Source organism: Babylonia areolata, chromosome 2 (assembly GCF_041734735.1).
Source record: "Babylonia areolata isolate BAREFJ2019XMU chromosome 2, ASM4173473v1, whole genome shotgun sequence".
Classification (NCBI taxonomy): Eukaryota; Metazoa; Mollusca; class Gastropoda; order Neogastropoda; family Buccinidae; genus Babylonia; species Babylonia areolata.
Genome location: NC_134877.1, coordinates 57,141,715 through 57,167,963, shown reverse-complemented (window position 1 = coordinate 57,167,963; position 26,249 = coordinate 57,141,715). Strand labels below are relative to the sequence as shown.

The following is a 26,249-nucleotide window of genomic DNA, read 5'->3' as shown; positions in this document are numbered from 1 at the left end:
TGCACGGCCGTCTCATAAGTTGACAGACTGCAGACAGACAGACACTCACACGCACGCACGCACGCACGCACACACACACACACACACACTGTTTTCCTTCTCTAAGTTGGGGGAAACCGGGTATATCAGTGGGGGTAAAATTTGATACCTAAATATCTGAATACAATAACAGAAAATACGCATATGTGAGTGCGCGTCCAGCAAATGCAAAAACAACCGAAAAGAATTCGGGGGAGGGAGAACGTTTTGGAATGGGTGCTTTCAGTTTGCGAAGTCAGAGGGGTTTCGTATTAGCATGGGGAGGTGGTGTAATGTTTTAGATCGTCCCCCATCCGGGTGACGTTTCAGGGAAGTTACACCTGGGCAGGGCCGATTAAGCTCGACACCGTTCACGTGGAAGGGCGATAACGCTCCTGGACTTTACTGGCCTGGGGGTTTTGAAACTTCTACTCGAAATACAGAGGGGGAGAAAAACAAAACAAAAACACTGCTATGAAACCTATCATGCTACCGTATTTTTAGAACTTCGTTGATATAAGATAGCTGCAGAAAAAGCGGATCGAAGACAGATTCATGCCTGTCTCTCTTTCCACAAGATGATTTCGGAAGGTGACAGCTTGATAAGCCGTCGAAATAGACACACAGCAAAGAAAAGAAGTCTTGATACTGAAGGAATTGATTCACAGTCAGCTCATCGAGTAAGTATAATTTCTGAGAAAGTGGGTGCAGCAGTGAGTGTGTGTGATTGTTTCTTGTTTATGCGCATTCAGTTATTGTTTGTGCTTTTGCGTGTGTGTGTGTGTGTGTGTGTGTGTGTGTGTGTGTGTGTTCTCATAATATTAAAAAAACGAAACAAATGCACCCACTCACATCCACCTTCCTCCACCACTCCCCTCCACACACACACATCAGGATACACTGGCAATAACAGTGCACCAGCCACTATCACATATCATTATAAAGATGTGAGTATCAAAGAATAAATAAAACTGAGAATAAACACACAGAATAGGAACATTAAAAAAAGTATTATAATAAAATCATAAACTCACAAGAAAAAAATTCCCTCTACACTGACTTTAAAATGGAAATGGTATGCGGAACAAAAGACTTTTTGTGTACATTTTTCAATGTGGCAGGACTTCTGTATCGTCAACCAGACGGTAAAATATCAGTTGTTGAATCTGAATCGTTGAAAATATGCAATGCTTTGTGCATGACAGCATGTTAGTGTAGACCATATATGCTCATGATTTTGTTGTATTTGAGCGTATTTGCACTATTGCCAAAAGGTTAAAGGTCCTATAACCTTTTACGGCTATGGGGTCAGTGAATTAACATACCGTATCTAGAGCTCGGTATAGGGAGACTTGCCCATTCCTCTCAACCTTTTCCAACTGAAGTCAGGTACCTACACTTACCTGGGTGGAGAGAAGGAAATCAAAGTCCCTTTCCCAAGGACAACACCATGACCATGCCGAATTAGGGTGCTCTAACTCTGATTATTGGTGAACACTGGATAAAAAGTCTGATGCCAAACCAGTTCTGCCATGGTGACTCCTTTATTTTACCATTGTATTGTTCATAAAAAATACATTGCTTGACTGTTTTAGAAAAATATTATTTCTGTAAAGAAAAACACCTCTGTAATGGAACTTTCAAGATAGGAATGAGTGCAAAAGTGGCAAGAAAGATCAAATTGTAAATATTAGTGTTTGTCACATTTATAACCTAACACTTGGAGTAAGTTCAAACAAAACTCATATAGTCTGCAGCCCAGCATATGATTTATGAATTATGTCACATGTTTGACAGCTGTCAATTACAGAATAACATATATTTCAATTAGAGCAAGTGTATATATTCAAAATTTCAACCATCTTGGTCTTACCAGCTGGTACAGATCTATAGATTATTAATCAGCTGTGATTTTGTTAATGGCTTATTATTTTCTGATTACAGGAGAAATGTTGCAGAGCAGCAAGCACAGATAAAAATGACTTGAACAACAGTGACATTTGGTTAGCAGAAATGGTGCTGCCATCAGATCCCACAGAAACCTCCAGCAGCACAGCTCCAAAAGGATACCAAGAAGAACTACATTCTGTCACCTTGGAACATGCGTGTACTTTTTCTAGAAGTGTTGATGAAGACCAGAGTGGAAATGCAGCAGTTCAAAGAAAACAGTCAGTGTGTCTTACAGACAATATACAAAAACAGAACAGAGTCAGCATGAATGGAACTTACTGTGATCAGACAAAACCAGAGATGTTCTTGCCATCAGAGTTATCTGAAAGGAAAATGTCGAGCCCAGCTCATGGGAAATATACATCATTTCATTTATCTGAGGATTATGATATGATCTCAAATAATGAAGAGTCAGCCAGTCTCACTGACAATGTGAACTTTTCTGGTGATGCAGATTTGTTTGAGGATTCTTTTACAGAATACATAACAAAGGATAGATTGTCACATGCTGAATCATCTGTATTTCAAGGGACAGGGGTTCAAGAACAGGAAACAGATCACAGTAGCACTAGCAGTCATCATAAAAAAACTGACAAGGAAAGTGTTGAAAACAGTCCTCATGAACAAACTGATTCTGAAAAAAATGACAGAAATCATTATGAGAAAGCAAATCAGAAAACTATTGACATGGATATTTGTAGCATATCACAGCAGTCTGATATGCTTTATTCCCAAACACATGGCAGTGTTCCAAATCAAACAGAACTGAAGACCAGTTTCACTGACAGTTTTCCTGACTGTAAATCTGATCAGGTGGACACTGACTTGACTGAACCACCATTGGAAATTACCAGGACAGCTACACCCAAGACTGAGTTAGGTACAAGTCTGACCTTACATACATCAAGAACTGAAACACAGCTGGGGACTAACATAGTTACACCAAGAACACAAGTCAATACAGACCCCCCAAAGACAACCCCCAAGGCCCAAGGATTGTGTCTCAAGGACAGACTGAAAAACAGACTGCTTCAAAATGCTTCCAAAGTCATGCCAGCAGCAAATAAGCTGGAAGAGATAAGGAAGGAGAGCATTGCCAAAGCCATGCTGGAAGCCTCGCAGATCAGACGGCAGGGGTTTGTGGATGGCATTGGACCATTTTATGGCTTGCCCAGTAAGGTGCAGGAGCTGCTGACCACTAATCGGAAGATCACCAAGCTTTATGGTCTGTATTAAAACTGTATTTAGGAAGAAGCAACAACTAATATCCAGTGATTTGGGTTTGATGGCACATAGTGACAGAGAGGGAGAGAGAGAGATAGTGGGAGGGGGGAAGGGGAGGGGGGGGGGCAGGGAGGGGGAGCTGATGGGAGAGGAGGGGGAAGGAACTGGGGAAGAGGGAAAGTGAGGGCATGTGCTGATTTTGATTTATATTAATATGAAATTGATCTGTTCTAAAATGAAACTTACATCTAATAGATCAGGTTGTTACATGATTGATTGATTGATATGGGTACTTAGTTATATAGTGCCTATCCTCGGTCAGAGACCAAGCTCTGAAACATAACTGACATAGAATGAATAAAAATTAGATAATGTTTTTCATTCAAGGTATCACCCAGCCAACCACAAAAGAACCATTTCAGGGCTGAATCTTTCTAATTAATCACCTGTAGTCCCGTAGAAAAGTATATGCCTTTTCATTGCATGAAAAAAAAGGAAACAAAAGTTAACAACATTTGCTGATTATACATTGGCTCTCCTGTTCTCCCATACCAGTGCCCCTCCCCTGTGCTGTTCTCCTGTAGCCCTGCCCTTCCCTTCATTGCCTCCCCTATTAGTTACCGTTTTCAGTTGATTATAATTCTAAACTGGAGTGAATAAAAACAAAGAAACATAATATCTGAAGCTCTATTTTTCTAATGTACCACTTCCTTTGATTCTGTCTCTACCCCTCTTCTCTGTGTAAAATAAAACAAAAGCATTGGCCCATTCCCTCAGATTTTCCAAGTGAAATTCAGTTCCAATTTATAAACATGATAGGAACTAAAGCAGGTGTAACACATCCATCATGTTTTTTTGAAAGTAGTTTTAATAAGTAGGGATGTAATCTGATTTGATATATTTATTTAAGATTTGGTCTGTTTATTCTTAAAACAGTAAAAGTATCTTTTTTGAGTAGTTATTTAAAAAAAAAATCTTGATTAATTTGATTTTAGTATTGACTTGGTCTATGTTATTTGTAGGTGTTGATAAGTGTGTTGGAACTGATATTTCTGTATGATTTATTATTTCCATTATTCTGATGTAAACATTTATATACTACAATGAATACATAATGTTACAAATTAAACTACTTTTCAGACAATAGAGACTTAGCATAGAATATGCACATCACATAAGCGCATATATATGCACACAGACACAGACACAGACACACACACACAGACAGACACAGACACAGACACACACAGACACACACAGACACACAGACACACACACACACACACACACACAGACACACAGACACACAGACACACACACACACACACACACACACACACACACACACACACACACACACACACACACACACACACACACACATCCTAACATGAACACATGCATAAACACAAGTGGTCTTAGTATTTCAGATTGTGTGGAAACATCCTCAGCTTCATCATGAAATATTGAATATTAATTCATACAGTTCTATAATATTATTTTACTTCCAATTCTTCTTTTTTAATGAGCAAGGAATGTTGTGTAGGCTTGGTTTAGAGCAATGAAACAAAACAGCTGATAGTTTTTTCATGGATTTCTTTCATCAAGTATTGATGTTCTAACAGCATACCGTTATTTCAGATTGGCAGGATGAATGTCTGAAACTTCCAGCACTGTATGAAGGAAAGAACTTGATCTACACTTTACCCACCAGTGGGGGGAAAACCCTGGTGGCAGAAATCCTCATCTTGCAGCAGTTGCTCTGCAAGAAGAAAAATGCTCTGCTTGTTCTGCCCTACATTTCTATTGTGCAGGAAAAGGTATGATGCCAACATTAGAGGTGCCATTTGTTTGCTACCTGAACAATGGACTGAGCAGTTTGTCCTAACTTATATGTATTTGTTAACAAACCTGTCCCTCTTGATATTATAGAATGGGTGATAATTATCTTCCTTGTCAAATGAACGGTAGCTTAATAGATTAATGGGTAAAATTATAAAAAAAAGAGTAGTTTATCTTCTTTGTCAGAGAAACATGTTTGAGACAGCAATGAGATTTCCTGGTTCAGCAGTTCAGTTTTGTGTCCTTGTTGGTGTGTCATGTTTTGTGAGCCGTAATTTTATTTCGTGAGCCATGCAGAACATGTGTACATGTTATTAGATCACATGACTGGTGGTGAGCTGTTCGGCATTTGGCAAGCACACATGGATCTTTGAAAGTGGAGTGTGTGCTCAGGGCAGTCTGAAAGAAGCCAGCAAAGCATACAGGTTAAAAAGTTGAACTGGGGAGTTGGGATGATGAAACTAGAAGATGGCACTACAAGGTCAGTGCCAAATTAGATCCACAAAAGTTTGAGATGACAGCAAAAGAAGAATGTGACGACGTTAGAAGACAGCATCACATAGAAGTTGGAAATGACAGAAGAAGACAGTGCAACAGAGATCTGCGCCATAGAGGTCAACGACATAAATGGACTGGTTGTGGCAAAGACTGGCCACAGAACAGTTAAGCAAGTCTTCCTGTGGCTCACTGTTGGTGTTGTGTTCTGCATTTTGTGTTTGAGAGTGTTTTAGAGCGCACTTGGGTTGGGAGACAATTGATTTAGATAACAACGTTAAAAGAATGCAAATTCTGGGAATGGTTTTTGTAGATTGAAAGGGGAGCAATTGTGGAGTTGATGAGGGATCAGTTTCCTAATTTCTATAGTGTTTGTTTGTTCCATGTTCTGTTCAGCGTTACACCAGGCAGTCACTACATAAAAGGCTCTTTTTCCACAGTTATTTATGGTTAAATACTCAGGCATGGAGATCAAGCTCAAAAGCTCAAATTTGTGTACTATAATTAGAGTGAGGGATTAGTACTGGTGAAGAAGCTATTTATACATAATCTGGTTTTTAACCAAAACAGTAAACAGGTTAAAATAAAAAAAGGCTTGTAGTTGTACCTTTCATATGCTCTGCTCATTTTTACAGATGTACTTAGAAACACATCAGATTCGAAGATCTTAGTTATTGCTTCAGAAACATAAAAGAGTAAAGTGTAAGTTGCTAGTATCATGTCAATGCAAGAAAAATATTTTAGACAAAACTTTGACAGCACACGTTTTTTTTTTTTATTCAGTTCACTTTAGCAATGCGTTTGTGTGGTGAAATCATTCATAAATGTGTTCGCAAAGGCAAGAAAATAGGTACAGCTGACATTCAGATTGATGACTTTTTTTTTCCTTAATACTTTTTAGTCCCCTAAGTTGGATGAGTAAAGTGATTCCAAAGTGAGTTGAACTGACTCGTGTTTTGATTCAGGTGAGAATCCTGTCCGAGTTTGCCACAGAGCTTAGTTTCTTAGTGGAGGAATATGCGGGAAGCAAAGGTCGCTTCCCTCCCACAAAGCGCCGGCAGAAACAGACAGCTGTTTGTGGCCACCATTGAGAAGGGGCAGTCTCTGGTGAACAGCTTGCTGGAGGCGGGGCGACTGGCAGAACTGGGGCTGGTGGTTGTGGATGAGGTTTGTGCAGCTGTAACTGGTCTGGGTGATGTTGTGTCAGAGGTACTGTGGTGTGTGTGTGTGTGTGTGCGTGTTGCGTGCGTGCGTGCATGCATGCGTGTTGCATGTGTGTGTGCGTGCGTGCGTGCGTGTGTGTGAGTGCGCGCACGTACCTCTGCATACAAAAAAGATTGTATGTGATTATTATATATGACTAACACAAATAATCATTTTATGTGCTGAAATACAAATGAGAAGGAGAAGACTACTGAAAAGGGTACACATTTGATGTGTGTGTTTATGCATACATGTGTGCTTGTATGTGTGCTGAAAAGGCACCATTCTGTCAATAACTTGAACAAAATTATTGGTAAATTGTCAAAATATTGTATTTCACTGGTTGTTGGTAGACCTGGGTAATACACAAATGTGTACATTAAAACAATAGCAAAACGTCTTCAATCACTGATAGTATGTGTGACAGGACATTAAACAAATTCCTCGTCCTCCTCTTAAACCTGGAGTATTTGCTTGACCTCATATTAGAACAATGAAATGATTTATATGTGAGCAGGCCTCCAAACATGACAAAGAAAAGGTCTTGTGGTATTATATATTTATGACTATATTTGTTGTCTGTTTATCCTACTTTGCAACTGGGTTTTGATCTCTCTGTTCCTTCCCATAAATGTTTTGATCCTGTGTCATATTTGGTGAAACGAAACATGTGTTTTTTGCAGTTGCACATGATTGGAGAGGGGGGAAGTAGAGGCTCTGCAATGGAATCCTGTCTTATTAAACTGTTGAATGGAACAGAGGGTAAGTGTGGCAAAGTGAGTGAGTGAGTGAGTGAGTGTGTGAGTGTGTGTGTGTGTGTGTGCGCGCGTGCGTGTGCGCGCGCGTGTGTGTGTGCACACGCAAGTCATTATGTGGTTTATCAGAAACAGTTTTATGATGCTAACTTGGTTTACCCTTTCATAGAATATTGCTTTTTTTTGCTTTTTATCTGTATCCAAACAACATAAAGCTATGAGTATAAAAAAAAAGAAAGAAAAGAAATTGACTGATAGAACCAACATTATGGCAATAATAAGTGATCAGATAGCATGTTGTTTTTTTGTCACCAGAGCCTCCACAAGTAATTGGCATGAGTGCAACTTTGAACAACATAGGGGATTTGGCCAAATTTCTTGATGCTGAGGTTTTCTCCAGTGACTTTCGACCGGTAAGTAATTGCAATTCTGATATAGTTCTGTGTGATCGGCTGGACTATGAGCAACAATGTCAAATGACCAGTGGGTAGTTGATGCTGTCCATAGGATATGACCACTAAGAGCTAGCATAAATGCCACCAGCATGTGTGTACCAGATAAATATGTTTATAAATTGACTAAAAATATCAAATCATTCAGATATGGAGGGAGTGATGGTACTGAAAGTTAAGTTAGAATCACCTGTGGCATGTAAGTAACAGGTAAGTATGTTCATAACAAAATCTATGAAAATGGAATGATGATGAAATGTTGGTGATATAAACTTTGTAAGATGTGGTCAATGCATGACTTAAGATCAGCTGTACCACCCCTCCCCTCTCCTTCCCCCCCGCCCCCCCTGCCCCCTATCATCACTTGCCCTAATCTTATGTCTAGTCTTTGAGTGAAGATGTTTGCAGTGAAGAAAATAAAAGGGAAAAACATGCAGTTAGGTATTGAGAGATGGGAGGTGGTTAATTAGGTTATGGCTCAGTGTGCATTTTGTTTGTTGTGAACCCACAAGCTCCCATAAGTTTGAACTTTTTCAGGCATCTGATGTAATTATGATGTATGTGGTTTGCAGGTGAGCCTGACAGAGTATGTGAAAGTGGGAGATAATTTGTACCAGGTCAACAACAAGGCTTTGGTTCCAGAGGATAAGCTGGAGCATGACAAGATCCTCACATTCACTGTATGTGTGTGTGTGTGTGTGTGTGTGTTAGCATGTATGCTCACGTGTGTGTGTGTGTGTGCATATGCATGCGTGAATGCATGCTTGTATGTGTGCGTGTCTGTGTGTGTGTGTTGTGTGATGTATGTGATGTAATTCTGTTAATTGGTAATTTTTGCGGTATTCTGTGCTGTTAAACTTTCTAAGTTTTGATTTTGTATGAATAACGTGTTGTCATATATTCATTGACAACTTTCAAGATTAACATACTTGTGTAATGAAGTCTTCACTTCAGCTTATACCACTATCACACTGCTTCTCTGCTGGTCCCAACAGTATTTTGTCAAAGGTCAAGTCAACTGAGCTTGAGGATTTTGACACAGAAGAATGTGTGCTGGGTGCCTAGAACTAGAGCTGTGCAGGGAAGGGAAAAGCAAAAGCAAAATAAGACAATGACGCATTTGATTGTGTGTCACATGTCAAGCGAGAGGTCTGTTCTGTATGTCGGATATTGTTCACATTGTCTGATAACCTTGCTGGGTATCTAAAAATGAAAGGAACAAAATGTGCATTTTCAGTCTGAGATGCCTAATTGTTTTTTTTAATTATTTATTTTTTTTACAAGCCATCATCCCCTTTATGGAACCTTCATCAGGTGCAGAGTGAGTTGTCACTCAGGCATGAAGCAAAGGATCATTCTTTGCCAGCCTTTGTAGTATGCTGGAAGCTTTGCTCAACAGATACCGAAATGTATGTTTTGCAACACATGTGTTCACTGTTAATTTTCATTACATCCCTTTCCCCCTTTCCCTTATTAAAAAAAAAACAAAAACAAAAAATCATTTAGAATTGCGGCATTCATGTTGGATACCATGCATACTATACAGTGGATATTTCTATTTGGGTTTGATGAAAACAATGAATCTGGTGTCTGTATTCTATACAGTTGTAGAAGGATGAACGATGGGTGTTGGTTTACATGGTAAATAGCATGCAGATTTTTTTCCACTCACACTGCCACCTGCCTGCAGAAACAGTCCTCTCTGATGGTGTGTGTTGTGTTGTGTGTGTGGTTTTTTTTTTTTTTTTTACAGCACAATGAAGAGAGTCAACAGATGGATCCTGACCATCTGTTGCATCTGGTGCTGGAGATTGTGCCGGACAACTCCTGTCTCCTCTTCTGCCCCACCAAGCGCCACTGTGAGAACGTGGCTCTCATGCTGGCCAAGATGATGTGCAAGCAGCACAGGTGGGGGGAGGGGCACTGCACAGTGTGTTGTCACAGGGCCAAATATGACTTAATGATGATAGTAATTTAAATTTATGCAGCACCTGTTCTCTAAGTAGGGCTGTAGAACACAACCGCAGGGGACTGAATTATGACCAGTGGATCAGAAGTTCAACCCCTTACTGAATCTGTCATGGCGCCTCCCGGTATCTGTGCATCTATCTATGTGTATCTATGTGTCTATATATGTGTCTGTCTATGTGTCTATCTATCTATCTATCTATTTATCTGTCTGTCTGTCTGTCTATCTGTCTTTCTATCTATCTCTCTCTATCTATCTGTATATATACATATATATCTGTATATATCTATATGTATCTGTATATATCTATATATATCATATTGGTTGATAGATAGATAGATACACCATGACAATAACACAGACTGCAAATATGAACCGGCACCCCACAACCAAAAAAAAGGAACACACGCAAATTTCAAAGAACGCTGTTTCCAGACATTTGACCGACGTGCACAAAGAGAAGCGCAAGGCTTTGCTGCGTGAGCTGCACAGCGATGGGGGAGGCAACATGTGCCCCACTCTGAAGTACACGGTCCACTTTGGCCTGGCCTACCACCACAGCGGCCTCACTACTGACGAACGTCGCCTCATCGAAGACGCTTACTCCGACGGAGTGCTGTGCCTTTTGACGTGCACGTCAACGCTGGCGGCTGGAGTCAATCTCCCAGCAAAGAGGTGCGGGGTTCACTCGACATGTAGTCTTGATGTATGTTTTGTGTGCAGTAATGTGTTTAAACTGACTACTTCTGTTAGCTACTGATGCTTTCAGATATAGGCTTTCAGACCCAGAGGAATATCATAAGACAAGGTGGTCAAAGTCTGCTGGCAGTTTTTTTTTTTTCCAGTGCTTGTGTTGTAAATGAAAACTACCGGTACTGACTTTTCTGATGATGCAGTGAATGTCATGTGGGAAAGTTGTACTGGAAAGAAGTTACTGACATCTGTCAAATCCAATATCTTTCATTAGTTTAGATCAAGTGAGAGTTTATTGGCATGTTTGATGATGATGATGATATGGATACTCATTTTGCGCCTGTCCTCGGTCGGAGACCAAGCTCTAAGCACTTTACAAACATGAGGCTGCTTACCTGGTAGAGCTGACTGACGGCTGCCATTTGGGTGCTCATCATTCGTTTCCTGTGTCATTCAATCAGGTTTTAGTCACACACACATATACATACATGCAACATTTTACATGTATGACCATTTGTTTATTTACCCTGCCATGTAGGCAGCCATACTCCGTTTTTGGGGGTGTGCATGCTGGGTATGTTCTTGTTTCCATAACCCAACGAACGCAGACATGGATTACAGGATCTTTAATGGCATATTTGATCTTTGCGTGCGTATACATGTGAAGGGGGTTCAGGCACTAACAGGTCTGCACATATGTTGACCTTGGAGATCGGAAAAATCTCCACCCTTTACCCACTAGGCGCCGTTACCGAGATTTGAACCCGGGACCTCAGATTGAAAGTCCAATGCTTTAACCACATGGCTATTGTGCCCATCAATGTTTCAGAGAAGTAAGTACATATTAAAAAAAAAAATCTGTTGATGACCATGACTTTTGAAGGACGTCATGTTTCATGAAACTTTGGCAAACTTTATCTGAAAAAAGTACAAGTATGAAAATAGTATAAATAAAGATAAAAATGATAATGATAATAATAACAATATATAATAATAGTAATGATAATAACGATAATGATAGTAATGATAATAATGATAGTAATAATATTGATAATAATGATGATGATGATGTTAACAGTAATGATGATGGTGATGATGATAATGATAAAAATGATAATGATGATACTACTACTACTACTACTACTACTACTGCATTTATGCAGCACTTTCAATCCTCTCAAAGTGCCACATCAGACACCGAGCACACAAGAATGCACATGCAATGCAGTCCAATGGAATGCGTTGTCATAAAATGCAATACAGCAGAACACAGCACAGCAGAACCCAACTCAAGCCAAGCAAACAGTACTGGTTTTTTGTTTTTTTTTTGCTTTTTGCACACATAACTTTGACAGGCCATGTTCCCCTTGTGTTGCAGAGTGATCCTGAGAAGTCCGTATGTCGGGGCTGACTTCATCAAGCACACTCAATACAAACAGATGACGGGAAGGGCAGGCAGAGCTGGCATCGATTCGTCAGGGGAAAGCATTCTCATCGCCAAGAAAGCGGATATGCCCAAGGTGGGTTTTGTGTTTTGTGAGTGTTCTTGATGACAGTGTTGCTGTTCCCCTCCCCCCCCCCAACCCCAAACCACCACCCTCCCCCGCCCACCTGCACCCCACATCATACATGATTTATTTCAGAGGTAAAGTTTTCATTGCATGGTATTGTATCGTATTGTATTGTAGTGTATTTTAAGTATTACTCTTTTTTGTCGCAACAGATTTCTCTGTGAAAAATTTGGGCTGCTCTCCACAGGGGAGTGTGTTGCTACACTGAGAGTGCCACCCTTTTTAAAATTTTCCTGCCTGCAGGTCTTTTTGTTTGTTGTTGTTTGTTTGTTGTTGTTGTTGTTTTTTCCTATTGAAGTGAGATTTTTCTACAGAATTTTGCCAGGGACAACCTTTTTTTTGCCTTTGGTTCTTTTCCGTGCTCTAAGTGCATGCTGCACACGGGACCTCGATTTATTGTCTCATCTGAATGATGAGAATTTCATGACATGCAGTGGATTTACAAATTACACACAGATAAAATGAATTTATGTTGAAACAGATTGTCTTTCTGTTTGTGAGTCTTGTTTAATTCATTCTCTGTCTCTTATTTTCAGCTGAACACAGGCCATATCAGATCCTTGCCCTTTTTGTAAGCTTCCAAAGAAAAATTGCTTGAAAGTTTTTTGTTGTATGGTGGACATGTTTTGTATGGATTATTGTTTCTTGGCCCTTTTTCTAAGCTTCCAGAAAAAATTACTTGAAAGTTTTTTGTTGCATGGTAGACATGTTTTGTATAGATTATTCTTTCTTGTACCTGTGTGTCATATCATATATGTGTATATTGAATGCCGTCTTTATATATATATGTATTTTTTTAAAGGAAGGTTGCGTATATGTGTGTGTGTGTGTGTGTGTGTGTGTGTGTGTGTGTGCACTGGTGCTTGCATGTTTGCTTGTGTGTGTGTGTGTGTGTGTGTGTGTGTTTGTGCATGTGTGTGTGTGTGTGTTTGTGTATGCATGCACAAGTGCTTGCATGTGTGTGTGTGTGTGTGTGTGTGTGTGTGCATGCACAAGTGCTTGCATGTGTGTGTGTGTGTGTGTGTGTGTGTGTGTGTGTGTGTGTGTGCAGGTTGTGGAGCTGCTGTCAGGTCCACAAGACGTGTGCCATAGCAGTCTGATGTACCAGTCAGGAAAGGGTCTGCGTTCACTCATCTTGTCCTTAATCGGACTGAAGGTACACATTCTATCAGAGTAGATTCAGTGCTGTCTTATCTGCTAGAGGGTGTGACACAAGACAAGACAAGACAAGACAAGACAAATTGTTTATCAATGAGGATAATAGATAAGCAAGGAACATGCTTTTTGTTACAGACAATGTGTTAATACTAATAGTACAGTGGATGTGAAGCATGTGTGTGTGTTTGTGTGTTTTGCCATTGAACTTTACACACTGATACATTTTCTTTTTTCTTTGAAGAGTAAAACCAGATACTGTTTTGTGATGTGACTTGATGGATACTAAAATTCAGATTTGTTAGAGAAGAATTAATTTATTGGGGGGTTGGGGGGGGGGGGGGAATAAAAAGTATGAATGTAATACATTTACAATATTTTGAAAGTCTTGTTTGAATTTGAAAAGTAAACTAATCTGTGGCATAAGATAACTTCAGAACACATTCTATTTTGCTTCATTTTGTGGACTGTGTTGCCTGTTTCCTTTTTTCTCAGCCATTCAGTGTTTATTATTCATTTGACTAGTTAGTTCTTTATTTATTTGTGTATTTATTGAATTTTTTTTTAAAGGTTTATCTAAAGATATTCACCAATAGTTTGAAAATGTTTTGTTTTTGTGTTTTTGCATGCTTGTGAAACAGAAATATCTGTATTTTTTTTATGGGTATTCTTCTCAGCTGAAGTAACATTGTATTTGTCTGCAAATATTTTTGAAGACAAAATTGAAAGTTTGTTGGGTTTTCTCCCCACTTTATTACAGTTTTATTACCTCAGCTTTGCAGGAAAAAAAATGACAACCATATCAGTAAGATATTAAACAATCACAAGAAAACAACTACAAAAACCCCCACACAAAACAACAACAACAACATTCATACATATATGCCCAAAAGAAAGAAAGGAAGAAAATGAAACAAAAACAGACAAAAAAAACAACTACAACACATACACACAATTGCACCACAATTTTTGATGATTCCACAGGTGGTTGACACAACTCAGCTGGTGTACACGGTGGTACAGAAAACCCTTCTGGCCATTCAGGCTTCAAGACTGGGTGTCGACATCATCACAGCAATACGTCAAGCTCTGCAAGATCTCATTGACTCTGGTCTGGTCGTGCAAAAGAAAGCATCTGAAATGACGTCTCAGGACCAAGCCGATTTAGTGGCACTGGACAAGGGAATGAACAGTGAGGAACTTTCTGGCGTTTCCAGAATTTCAGATTCCAAAGAAGGCATTCCAGTCCCTGAAGACAGCGATTCTCAGGACTTGTTTGAAGAAGAGGGGTGTTCGAGGAAGCGAATGCAAACGGATGATGCTGCAGCAGGATCTTTGAGGAAGCGAATGCAAACAGATGCTGCTGCAGCAGTCAGCGTTGGTGAAGAGTCCAGTCAGCCACAACAAGGACGCAGCTTATGTGGGGAGGTTTGCGTCGACGTCAGTGACAGTCTGTCTGGTTACACGCTTGAGGTCACAGAGCGAGGGCGAGCAACGTTCAAAGGTACATGGTTTGGAACTGTAAAGTGTGTTCATGAATTATCTGTCATTTGGGGTACATCTGTCTTCTCATTGTTCCCTTTCTTTTTTTGTTGTTGTTGTTGTTGTCTTGCCTGTGTCCTGTTTTCTCTTTCTTGCTGTTACTAGGAATTCCATCTTTCTGTGCAAGCTTAATTTTTCACTCTCACCAAAAAAGCTTTTTCGCCCTTTAGACCTACCCTTTCCTGTGGTGATCAGGCATCTCTTAGTTAACTGTTAAAGAATATTTATTGTTGTTGTATTGCGCATGACCACAAACTTACAAGTTACTTGATTCAGGTTAATTGTTAGTGCAGCTGCGCTGATGGGGCACAGTGTTAAAGAATATTTATTGTTGTTGTATTGAGCATGACCACAAACTTAAAAGTTACTTGATTCAGGTTAATTGTTAGTGCAGCTGCACTGATGGGGTACAGCATTAAAGAATCGTTGTTGTTGTTGTTGTTGAACTGAGCATGACCACAAACTTGAAAAAAGTTACTTGATTCAGGTTGCTTTGCTTCATTTTTTTCCTTTAAAGGCATGGCTGATTTCATCATCATCATCCTTGTGCAGGCTCTGTCGACATCCAATATGAGCGCCGTTTGTATGAGGATCTGACACAGGGAGAACACTCACTGGTGCTGGCTAATCACTTACACCTGCTGTACCTGGTCACACCTTATGAACTGGCTCAGGACATCACACCCTGCTGGATGACTTACCTGCATCAGGTATCATCAGTCTTACTGTGGGGTGAGGTATCGTCAGTCTTACTGTGTCGTCAGTCTTACTGTGGGGTGAGGTATTGTCAGTCTTACTGTGGCATGAGGTATCGTCAGTCTTACTGTGTTGTCAGTCTTACTGTGGGGTGAGGTATTGTCAGTCTTATGTGGCATGAGCTATCGTCAGTCTTACTGTGTCGTCAGTTATCGTCAGTCTTACTGTTGCGTCAGGCATCGTCAGTCTTACTGTGGCATGAGGTATTGTCAGTCTTACTGTGGGGTGAGTTATCATCAGTCTTACTGTGGCATGAGGTATCGTCAGTCTTACTGTGGCATGAGGTATTGTCAATCTTATTGTGTCGTCAGTCTTACTGTGGCATGACGTATCGTCAGTCTTACTGTTGCGTTAGGCATCGTCAGTCTTACTGTGGTATCAGGTAGCGTCAGTCTTACTGTGGTATCAGGTAGCATCAGTCTTACTGTGGGGTGAGGTATCATCATCAGTCCTACTGTGGGGTGAGGTATCCTCAGTCTTACTGTGGGGTGAGGTATCCTCAGTCTTACTGTGGGGTGAGGTATCATCATCAGTCCTACTGTGGGGTGAGGTAGCATCAGTCCTACTGTGGGGTGAGGTATCATCAGTCTTACTGTGGGGTGAGGTATCATCAGTCTTACTGTGGGGTGAGGTATCATCATCAGTCTTACTGTGGGGTGAGGTATCATCAGTCTTACTGTGGGGTGAGGTATCATCAGTCTTACTGTGGGGTGAGGTAGCATCAGTCACTGTGGGATAACGACGCTGGCACAGATGGTGTTCTGATGCACACAGTCATTTGTTTTGATCATTTATTTGTTTTGTTTGTATATTTTTGTTTGGTTTCCTTTCACTGTGAATTAAGAGCTTTTATTAACTGTTGGAGTATGTTTTTGCTTGCACACACTCAAAACATGTGCAGATATGTGAGTATGTGGTATGCGTGTGTGTGTGTGTGTGTGTGTGTGTGTGTGTGTGTGTATGTGATATTTATGAAATGATAAGCACTTGCATTACTTGCTTTAAACTAGAGTGCATGTGCACTCTTGCATCTGAGAATGTATGTGTGTGTGTGTGTGTGTGTGTGTGTGTGTGTCTGTGTGCACATGTTTCTCTGTTTTTGTGTGTTGGTGTATGCGTGTGCAAAATGCATGAATGTGTACAAAACAAGACACAAGACTACTTAATAACTTTTTAAAGAGAAACTGTATGCATGTTTGCTAATAAAGAAAAAAAGAATAAAAAAAAAGCGACATAAAACAGCATTGGCATAACATTCACAGACCCCTTCAACAAAACGTGTTGAGTTGTCCCAAGTGGAAGATGTGTGTTTTAGGGCATGGTCTGAGAGTTGTAGTGGTTTTCTCAAGAGCATCAACACATCACGTTACATCATGTGGTCTGAGAGTTGTAGTGGTTTTCTCAAGAGCATCAACACATCACGTTACATCACGTGGTCTGAGAGATGTAGTGGTTTTCTCAAGAGCATCAACACATCACGTTACATCATGTGGTTTTCAGCTGGGCACACTGGCTGCCGATGAGATGAGGGTGGCCTCTCTGATCGGCATCACAGAGAGCTACATTGTGCGCAAGGCCTCAGGGAGGTCTGCTCGGCAGGTGAGTTGATTGTGGGATCTTCTTCAGAACTCTTGGCTTAGTTATCACTGTGGTGTATGTGTATGGCAGTCATTTTGAAGTACTTGCAAAAGTTTCTGAATATGAACTTTGAAAAACATTCATGTGCAAAGAAATTATTTTGTTTGTTCTTGTCTGACTTTACAGACAGACAGGCATGAATCATTATGTGGTGTGGTATGATGTTGTGTGGTGTGGCAGCAATTGAAGAGATGATATGTGCAGTGCATGAAATGTTGTGGTGTGGTGAGGCAGCAAATGGAGAGATGTGGGTGCATGAATGCCCACATGAATGCTTGTTGTGTGGTGTGGCAGAGAGTGAACAGATGTGCAATGCATGAATCTTGTGGCATGGCGTGGTGTGATGTGATGTGGACATGTGGACAGATACACAGTGCACGCAGTGTGATGTGTGTGGCAGCAAGTGGACATATATACAGTGCATGAATCATTGTGGTGAGCTGTGGTGTGCTGTGGACAAGAGGACAGATACGCAGTGCACGCAGTGTGATGTGTGTGGCAGATGAAGAGATGTGCAGTGGATGAATCATTTCAGTGTGGTGTGGCAGCAAGTGGACATACGAGGGTCATTCAATAAATAAGGTGAATTTTTCGGTATAAGGACTTCTAATACAGATAGAAGCTTACTTTTTTTCTTTTCTTTTTTCAACGTAGTCTCCCAGCACTGTCACACACTTTTCCCATCTGTGCACAAGCTTCCGTATTCCCTCAGCGTAAAAATCTTTGGACTGATCTCTCAGCCAGTCGCTCCAGGCCTTCCAGGCCTGTCTTCATCCTCAACACTGCTCCGTCCTTCTTTAAACAGTTTAGCCCACTTGTAGACATTTTTTCGGCTGAAACATGTGGCACCATACACAGTTGACATTCTCCTATGAATTTAAACTGGTTTGCACCCTTCAGCAACCAAAAACTTGATAACTGACCGCTGTTCAATCCTGGAGCATGCTTCTTTGTCGGCCATCTTTGTTAATCGCCAAAACTCTCAAAGGTTTTTTTAATCTGCAAAACAAATTAAATCCATGTGAAAAAGAAGTAAAAAAAAAGAAAAAAAAAAAGAAAAAAAAGTAAGCTTCTATCTGTATTAGAAGTCCTTATACCGAAAAATTCACCTTATTTATTGAATGACCCTTGTATGTACTGCGCATGAATCGTGGTGTGGTGTGGTTTGGTGTGGTGTGATGTGGTGCGGCAGCAATTGAACAGACGTGCAGTGCATGAATCGTTTTGATGTGTTGTGGCAGCAAGTGAACATATGTTCAGTACATGAATTGTTTTGGTGTGGTGTGATGTGGTGCGGCAGCAGTTGAATAGATGTGCAGTGCATGGATCGTTTTGGTGTGTGGTGTGGCAGCAAGTGGACATAACTTATATACAGTGTATGAATCGTTGTGGTGTGGTGTGGTTTGGTGTGGTGTGATGTGGTGTGGCAGCAGTTGAACAGACATGCAGTGCATGAATCGTTTTGGTGTGTTGTGGCAGCAAGTGAACAGACGTGCAGTGCTTGAATCGTTTTGGTGTGTTGTGGCAGCAAGTGAACATATGTTCAGTACATGAATTGTGGTGTGGTGTAGTTTGGTGTGGTATGATATGGCGCGGCAGCAGTTGAACAGACATGCAGTGCATGAATCGTTTTGGTGTGTTGTGGCAGCAAGTGAACAGACATACAGTGCATGAATCGTTTTGGTGTGTTGTGGCAGCAAGTGAACAGACATACAGTGCATGAATCGTTTTGGTGTGTTGTGGCAGCAAGTGAACAGACAGACAGTGCATGAATCGTTTTGGTGTGTTGTGGCAGCAAGTGGACCCTGTGGTAGTGCAGAGGTTCTACCTGACCCTGATGCTGTACGAACTGTGGAAGCAGTTCACAGTGTGGGACGTGGCCGAAAGGTTCCAGCTGACCCGGGGCTTTGTCCAGAACCTGCTGTCGTCTGCCTCCAGTTTTGCCTCCTGCGTCCTGCGCTTCTGTCAGGTGGGTTTGGTGTGGTTTTGTGTGGTGGGCATGCTGGTATAGGGTGTGTGGTGGGCGTGTTGTCAAAGGTTGCAGGTTGGATGGACTGTTGTTATTTGTGTGTGTGTGTGTGGTTGTTGCTTGTTTTGTCTCTTGTGTGTCTTTGTGTTTGCAGCCTATTCTGTCTTCCTCTGTTCTGTTATTTTTGGGATAGATTTCGTGTGGCATGTGAATTTAAGCATTGTTCGTTTACTGCCAAATTTACGCAGATGAGGTGGGGAATCTTTTTAAAGAACAGTTGGATATTTTGGTGTGAGTGGACTGTTAAATCATGTGTTGGACTTTGTGATGGGGAAGTGAAAATGTTGCTGTATTAGAAACAAATGTCAAAGAAGGCTGTTCATATATTTTTCTTTCTTAAAATGCATGACATTTTGATGTATGGAAGAAGCATGGTTTTTCACTGTCAGATATTACTGTGCAGGTCCTAGTGGTTTAAATCTGACCTGTTTTGAATCGTCTGCTTGTCCATTTAAGAGCTATGAAAAAATAATCTATGCATGGAGTATATGAAAAAATCCCTCTTTTCAAACTGACCATATTCATGTTGTGGTCACTCTGATGAGTCAATGTGATGCAGACTTTCTCCACCCCCACACCCCCCTATCTTAGTCGTATCATTATGTTATTGTTAATAGTTGTGATTATACAAAATAAGTATCCCACTCCTCCCAAGTTTCCATCCCACCCACTTGCAGTTTTCCTGATGTCCCATTATGCTGTAATTCCACATTTACATTTATAAACACATACAGAAACACAGACGCAGACAGACACAGACACAGACAGACACATGCACACACACACACACACAAACACACACACACACACACACACACACACACAAACACACACACACACACACACACACACACACAAACACACACACACACGCACACACACATCGGAAGAGTCACATTGTCTGGCTGGCGTACAAGATTACTTGTGTTCTCATTGTCCCAGGAGTTACCCGAGTTCTGGGCCTACCAGGATCTCTTGGGTAACTTTGCACAGAGATTGACGTACTGCGTCACCATGGAGCTGCTGCCCCTGATGGAAGTGCCCGGGGTGAAATTGGTAGGATCACCTTTTTGTCTTGTTTTCTTTGTTGGTGTTTCTTTTTTTGTTTTTTTTTAAGGCGGTGGGGTCGGGTAAGGTGGCGGTGGGGGTGGGGGGCGTGTCCCATCTTCAGTGCCATGACCAGGGTTGATACATAGTCATGGAAGTCTGGAAAAGTCTTGGACAAATGAGATAATCATCTCCAGGGCTTGAAGGGTCTTGGGAAAATGAGATAACCATTTCCAGGCTGGACAAGTTTTGGAAAAAAAAAAGTTTTTCCCTTCAGGGCCTGAAAAAGTCTTTTGACTTAAAAAAAAAGCCATTTACCACTTCTTTTCCACAAGGAGCTTAATGCATTATGAAACAACAACCACAACAAAAAGAAAAGAAATGAAAACAAAACAAAACAACAACAACAACAAAGAACCCGACAAGCAAACAGATGAACAAAGTGTTGAAAATTGAACATTGGTATCGACGGGCGCAATAGCCGAGTGGTTAAAGCGTTGGACTTTCAATCCGAGGGTCCCGGGTTCGAATCACGGTGACGGCACCTGGTGGGTAAAGGGTGGAGATTTTTACGAACTCCCAGGTCAACATATGTGCAGACCTGCTAGTGCCTGAACCCCCTTCGTGTGTATATGCAAGCAGAAGATCAAATACGCATGTTAAAGATCCTGTAATCCATGTCAGCGTTTGGTAGGTTATGGAAACAAGAACATACCCAGCATGCACACCCCCCAAAACGGAGTATGGCTGCCTACATGACGGGTAAAAACGGTCATACACGTAAAAGCCCACTCGTGTGCATACGAGTGAACGCAGAAGAAGAAGAAGAAGAACATTGATATCAGGACATCCGCCAGTCTCTTTTGTCAGCTGTTTAGCAGACAATATTTTATATGCTCAGTTTGGCTTTGTGATTGGAATGAAAAGATTTCATTTGGGTCTGGAAATAGTCTGGAATTTTGTTGTGTCACATGTAGAGGAACCCTTGTTAACAGGGACAGAACTCTCACAGTGCCCTTACTGAATCTGCCAGAAATCTACTTTGATAGTAAAACAGTGCATTTGTAGGCAGGAAAAAGAAAACGAAAAAGGTTGGCGCTGCATTGTTGCGATGCACTCTCCCTGGGGAGAGCAGCCCAGATTACAAACAAAGAAATCTGCTGTGACTAAAAAGGTAATCAATGCAACAGAATACAGTACAGATTTTGGTCCGATTCGCAGACCAGTTCTGAGTTTAACTCTCGGACTATTATCAAATTCATTACGGACCACATATTGACAATCAAGAATATAATTTTTGACTGTAGCTTGATGAAGCCTTATGTACACGAAAGTGTGTCTTCACAAGTGACTGAGAACGTTGATTTTTTTTACTTTTTGCATTTATTATCAGTCGTTTCGCTTGTCAGTTTAACGACTTCTCTTTTACGAAGTCCTTTGAGTAATTTCCTGTAATTGTATTTAGATTTTTTTTTTCAAATTTCACCCTCATTTCACCCTCTTTTGCCCAGTTTCCCTCAACTCTCCATTCATTCACATCTCCCACCCCTTCTAACTGATAATATCAAATGTATGCATAAATACCTTAACAAAATGTCTTCAATCACCGATATGTGTGACGGGGCATTAAACAAAATTCCTCCTCCGCAGTACAACAATGGTGTGTTGTCTTTGACTCTAGTGCAGACTCTTTTGATTTGCATGAAAGCTGTGAAAGATTTCAAGACTTGATGTAGAATTAATTTCTTTCTTGTTTCCTTCCTTCCTTCCTTCCTTCCTTCCTTTCTTTCTTTCTCTCCTTCCTCAGTTATTTACTTTATCTATGTATGAATGTGTCTCCGTGTCTGTATGTGTGTAGAGTCTGCCTCCGTGTCTGTATCTGTGTAGAGTCTGCCTCCGTGTCTGTATCTGTGTAGAGTCTGCCTCCGTGTCTGTATCTGTGAAGAGTCTGCCTCCGTGTCTGTATGTGTGTAGAGTCTGCCTCCGTGTCTGTATCTGTGAAGAGTCTGCCTCCGTGTCTGTATTTGTGTAGAGTCTGCCTCCGTGTCTGTATCTGTGTAGAGTCTGCCTCCGTGTCTGTATCTGTGTAGAGTCTGTCCCTGTCTGTATCTGTCTGTATGTGTATCCTAATGTCACATGTCATTATGGGACTTTCATCTTGCACCCAGCCTTCAATAGACCTGGCACAGTGATTGGTCATAGTGAGAACATGAACCCTAATATGCCTATGACCAAAGTTCAGAATATGCCTAACTGGGTGACAAGAAAGGGTATTTATTATTTTGTACATAACTATACTTTGCTGTACTGTACTGCACTGTACTCTTCTGTATGTTACTGTACAGTGCTGATCTCTATACTACTGTACACGACAGTATAGTACACTGTACTGAACTGACCTGCACTGCACTGCACTGCACTGCACTGCACTACACCACACCACTATATATACTATTGAACTGTACTGTTCAAAATTTTATTGTACTGTGTGTTAAACTGTACTAATACCCAGAACCATTTGGTTTCCAGGGTAGAGCGCGACAGCTGTATGCTGCCGGATACCACACCTTGCAGTCTTTAGCTGTCGCAGAACCAGCAGAACTGGTGTCCAAAATCCAGTTCCTTACACGCAAAGCTGCTAGGCAGATTGTCTGTGCTGCCAAGGTACAGTCAGACATTTTTATTTGTTGTTGGATCACTGCTTTTTTATTTTATGTGTGTGTTCATATGTTGCTGCAGGTGATGTGTGAGGACTGACAGATGATGTGTGAGGACTGACGGGTGATGTGTGAGGACTGACAGGTGATGTGACAGAACCTGTTTGGTGCAGGTGATGTGTGAGGACCGACAGGTGATGTGTGAGGACTGACAGGTGATGTGTGAGGGCTGACAGGTGATGTGACAGAACCTGTTTGGTGCAGGTGATGTGTGAGGACCGACAGGTGATGTGTGAGGACTGACAGGTGATGTGTGAGGAGTGATGTGTGAGGACTGACAGGTGATGTGTGAGGACTGACAGGTGATGTGACAGAACCTGTTTGCTGCAGGTGATGTGTGAGGACTGGCAGGTGATGTGTGAGGACTGACCGGTGATGTGACAGAACCTGTTTGCCGCAGGTGATGTGTGAGGACTGACAGGTGATGTGTGAGGACTGACAGGTGATGTGTGAGGGCTGACAGGTGATGTGACAGAACCTGTTTGCTGCAGGTGATGTGTGAGGACTGACAGGTGATGTGACAGAACCTGTTTGCTGCAGGTGATGTGTGTGAGGACTGACAGGTGATGTGACAGAACCTGTTTGCTGCAGGTGATGTGTGTGAGGATTGACAGGTGATGTGACAGAACCTGTTTGCTGCAGGTGATGTGTGAGGACTGACAGGTGATGTGTGAGGACTGACAGGTGATGTGACAGAACCTGTTTGCTGCAGGTGATGTGTGAGGACTGACAGGTGATGTGTGAGGACTGACAGGTGATGTGACAGAACCTGTTTGCTGCAGGTGATGTGTGAGGACTGACAGGTGATGTGTGAGGACTGACAGGTGATGTGTGAGGACTGACAGGTAATGTGTGAGGACTGACAGGTGATGTGTGAGGACTGACAGGTGATGTGTGAGGTCACACTGACAGGTGATGTGTGAGGACTGACAGGTGATGTGACAGAAGCTGTTTGCCGCAGGTGATGTGTGAGGACTGACAGGTGATGTGACAGAACCTGTTTGCTGCAGTTGATGTGTGAGGGCTGACAGGTAATGTGACAGAACCTGTTTGCCGCAGGTGATGCTGGAGGAGAAGACGGATGCTCTGCTGGAACAAGTGGAACAGCTGGTGCCCCTGCCTCCACGCGCCACTCCCTCCTCTCCCCACAACAACAACCAGGAACATACATAGCTGTGTGAACAGGCACAGCTTTCAAATTCGTGAAATGTATCACACGCACACACACACATACACACGCATACACACACACACCCACACATACACACCCACATGCACACGTGCATGAAGGCATGTACACACACACAAATACAGATACAGATACAACACCTACATACACACACATGCATACATCCATCCTCACACACATGAAAATATGCACACAGATGATATTAAAGGTCCCCAAAACATGGTTTTCTGATGCAAAAACGCTTTTTAACTGGTCCGAGCATTTTTGCACAAAATGTGTTTGCAGCTATTGCAAACATAATAGTTATTGACTGCCTTTTAAGTCAGTCTTTCAGATGATGTGAGCAGACTAGTTTAGATTAAAAAAACAAAAAAGAACACTGTTGAAAAAGCACTTTTCTAAGCTTCAATTTGGTTGCCATAGCATCTCGCATTGCACAAGTTTTACCAGCCTCAATTGTTATTGTACCTTCTCGTGACGTCAGCAGTTGACTGTTCAACACTTCATGAGTGTTGATTAGATGATAGAACTCACTGATGGAGTGTGTGTGTGTGTGTGTGTGTGTGTGTGTGTGTGAAGAAGATTTCACGTTCATGCAAATGCACACACATCTGATAACTTGCAGTGCTGCATTTGAAAGTGACTTTGCCCGACTAAAGCTGTGTTTTGGGCACCTTAAGGTAGGACATCACGTCCTCCTCCCTGTGTTTTCTGCACCCTCTTCTCCCAGAAAACTAGCCATGACCTTCACCTATTTGTGTGAGGAAAAGAGGATTCTTTGACTGTGGAAAAAGGTGTGTTTGTTGGTATATTTGTGTGCTTTATCATATGTATGTGTGTATATACATAGAAATTGTTTCTTGTGTGTGTGCTTGCGTGCGTGCGTGCGTGCGTGCGTGCGTGCGTGTGTGTGTGTGTGTGTGTGTGTGTGTGTGTGCAAGTATCCTGTGGTTCTGTGATGACTTGAACAGAGATTGTGCGTGGCCTGACGCATAGACTGATGTGATCTGAGCATGCCAAAAGTCATGACCATATTGTATTACATGTTAGAAAAGACATAAAATGAAAGTGCCCCTATTTCTAAGGGTGTGAAAAGCGGCAGAAAGAGACATGTTTTTGAAGCTTTGGTATTTTAACAAAAGCATGTAGAGGGAGAAGAAATAATATATGTTAACTCACTCAGTACGGCCAGTCCTCTCTTCTCCTCTACACAGACCCCTCGGATATCCAGTGGGTGTCTGAATGACCCAACCTTTAGCTTCCGTCGTCAGAATTGTGGTATTCCTTGTCAACATTCACCTCTTCGGTGTAAGAGCCTTCCACTTGCAATATTTTGATGATGGTAATTGGGGTGAAACGCTGTTAACGTCGTCTCTTTCGCCATTCGTATGGAGAGAGTTAAGGATGGTAGTTTTCTCACATAGCATTGCACAGTGTATGTTTGATTTCTGTGCATGTGTAGCATGTTTTTTTTTTCTCATTCATCCATCACTTTTAACTTTTTCATCCCATTCTTGCCTTTCATTCTTTACCGTTTGGTCCGCCCGTCAGTCTGTCTTCTGTCTTTTCATTTGTTTGCCCTTATATGTGTTCATCATGTGTTTGGATTCACCAGTTTCATCATTTTTTTTCATCTTCATGTTCTTGTATTTTGGAGTATTTGCTGTTATTGTTTATGTTGTTATGTGGAGGTGCAAAGAATACATATTAATGTTCATTTGTACTTGATCATAGATGGCTCCTTGAACATTTGTCATATAGCCGTTTTGATTGTCTTGTGTCTTGAAATGTATTTCTTGTATTTGATAGTGAGGTATGTGTGTATGCCTGTGTGCATACTTGCTCCCGTGTGTGTGTGTGTGTGTGTGTGTGTGTGTGTGTGTGTAGTTCTCTTTCTTTTTTTGCTCTCTTTCAGGTATTTTATCAGCAAAATTGGGAGTGAATCACTTTCTATGTTTAATGTATTTACAACAGGTGCTGGACTGTCAAAGCTTTTGAACGAAT

The 26,249-nt window shown here is 41.4% G+C and overlaps 1 protein-coding gene across 1 annotated transcript; it reads left to right on the top strand.

Moving 5' to 3' along the window:
* The first annotated feature begins 419 nt into the window (after window positions 1-419).
* On the top strand, window positions 420-26,249 carry LOC143275573 (helicase POLQ-like). The gene is given in 19 exon segments (XM_076579777.1): window positions 420-698; window positions 1,963-3,193; window positions 4,834-5,012; window positions 6,495-6,599; window positions 6,601-6,696; window positions 7,416-7,494; window positions 7,803-7,900; window positions 8,512-8,619; window positions 9,693-9,847; window positions 10,344-10,583; window positions 11,980-12,121; window positions 13,224-13,328; window positions 14,312-14,831; window positions 15,422-15,579; window positions 17,126-17,224; window positions 19,059-19,232; window positions 20,235-20,348; window positions 22,869-23,003; window positions 24,116-26,249. Coding segments are annotated over 19 exon segments (3,954 nt in total). The 5' UTR covers window positions 420-596; the 3' UTR covers window positions 24,230-26,249.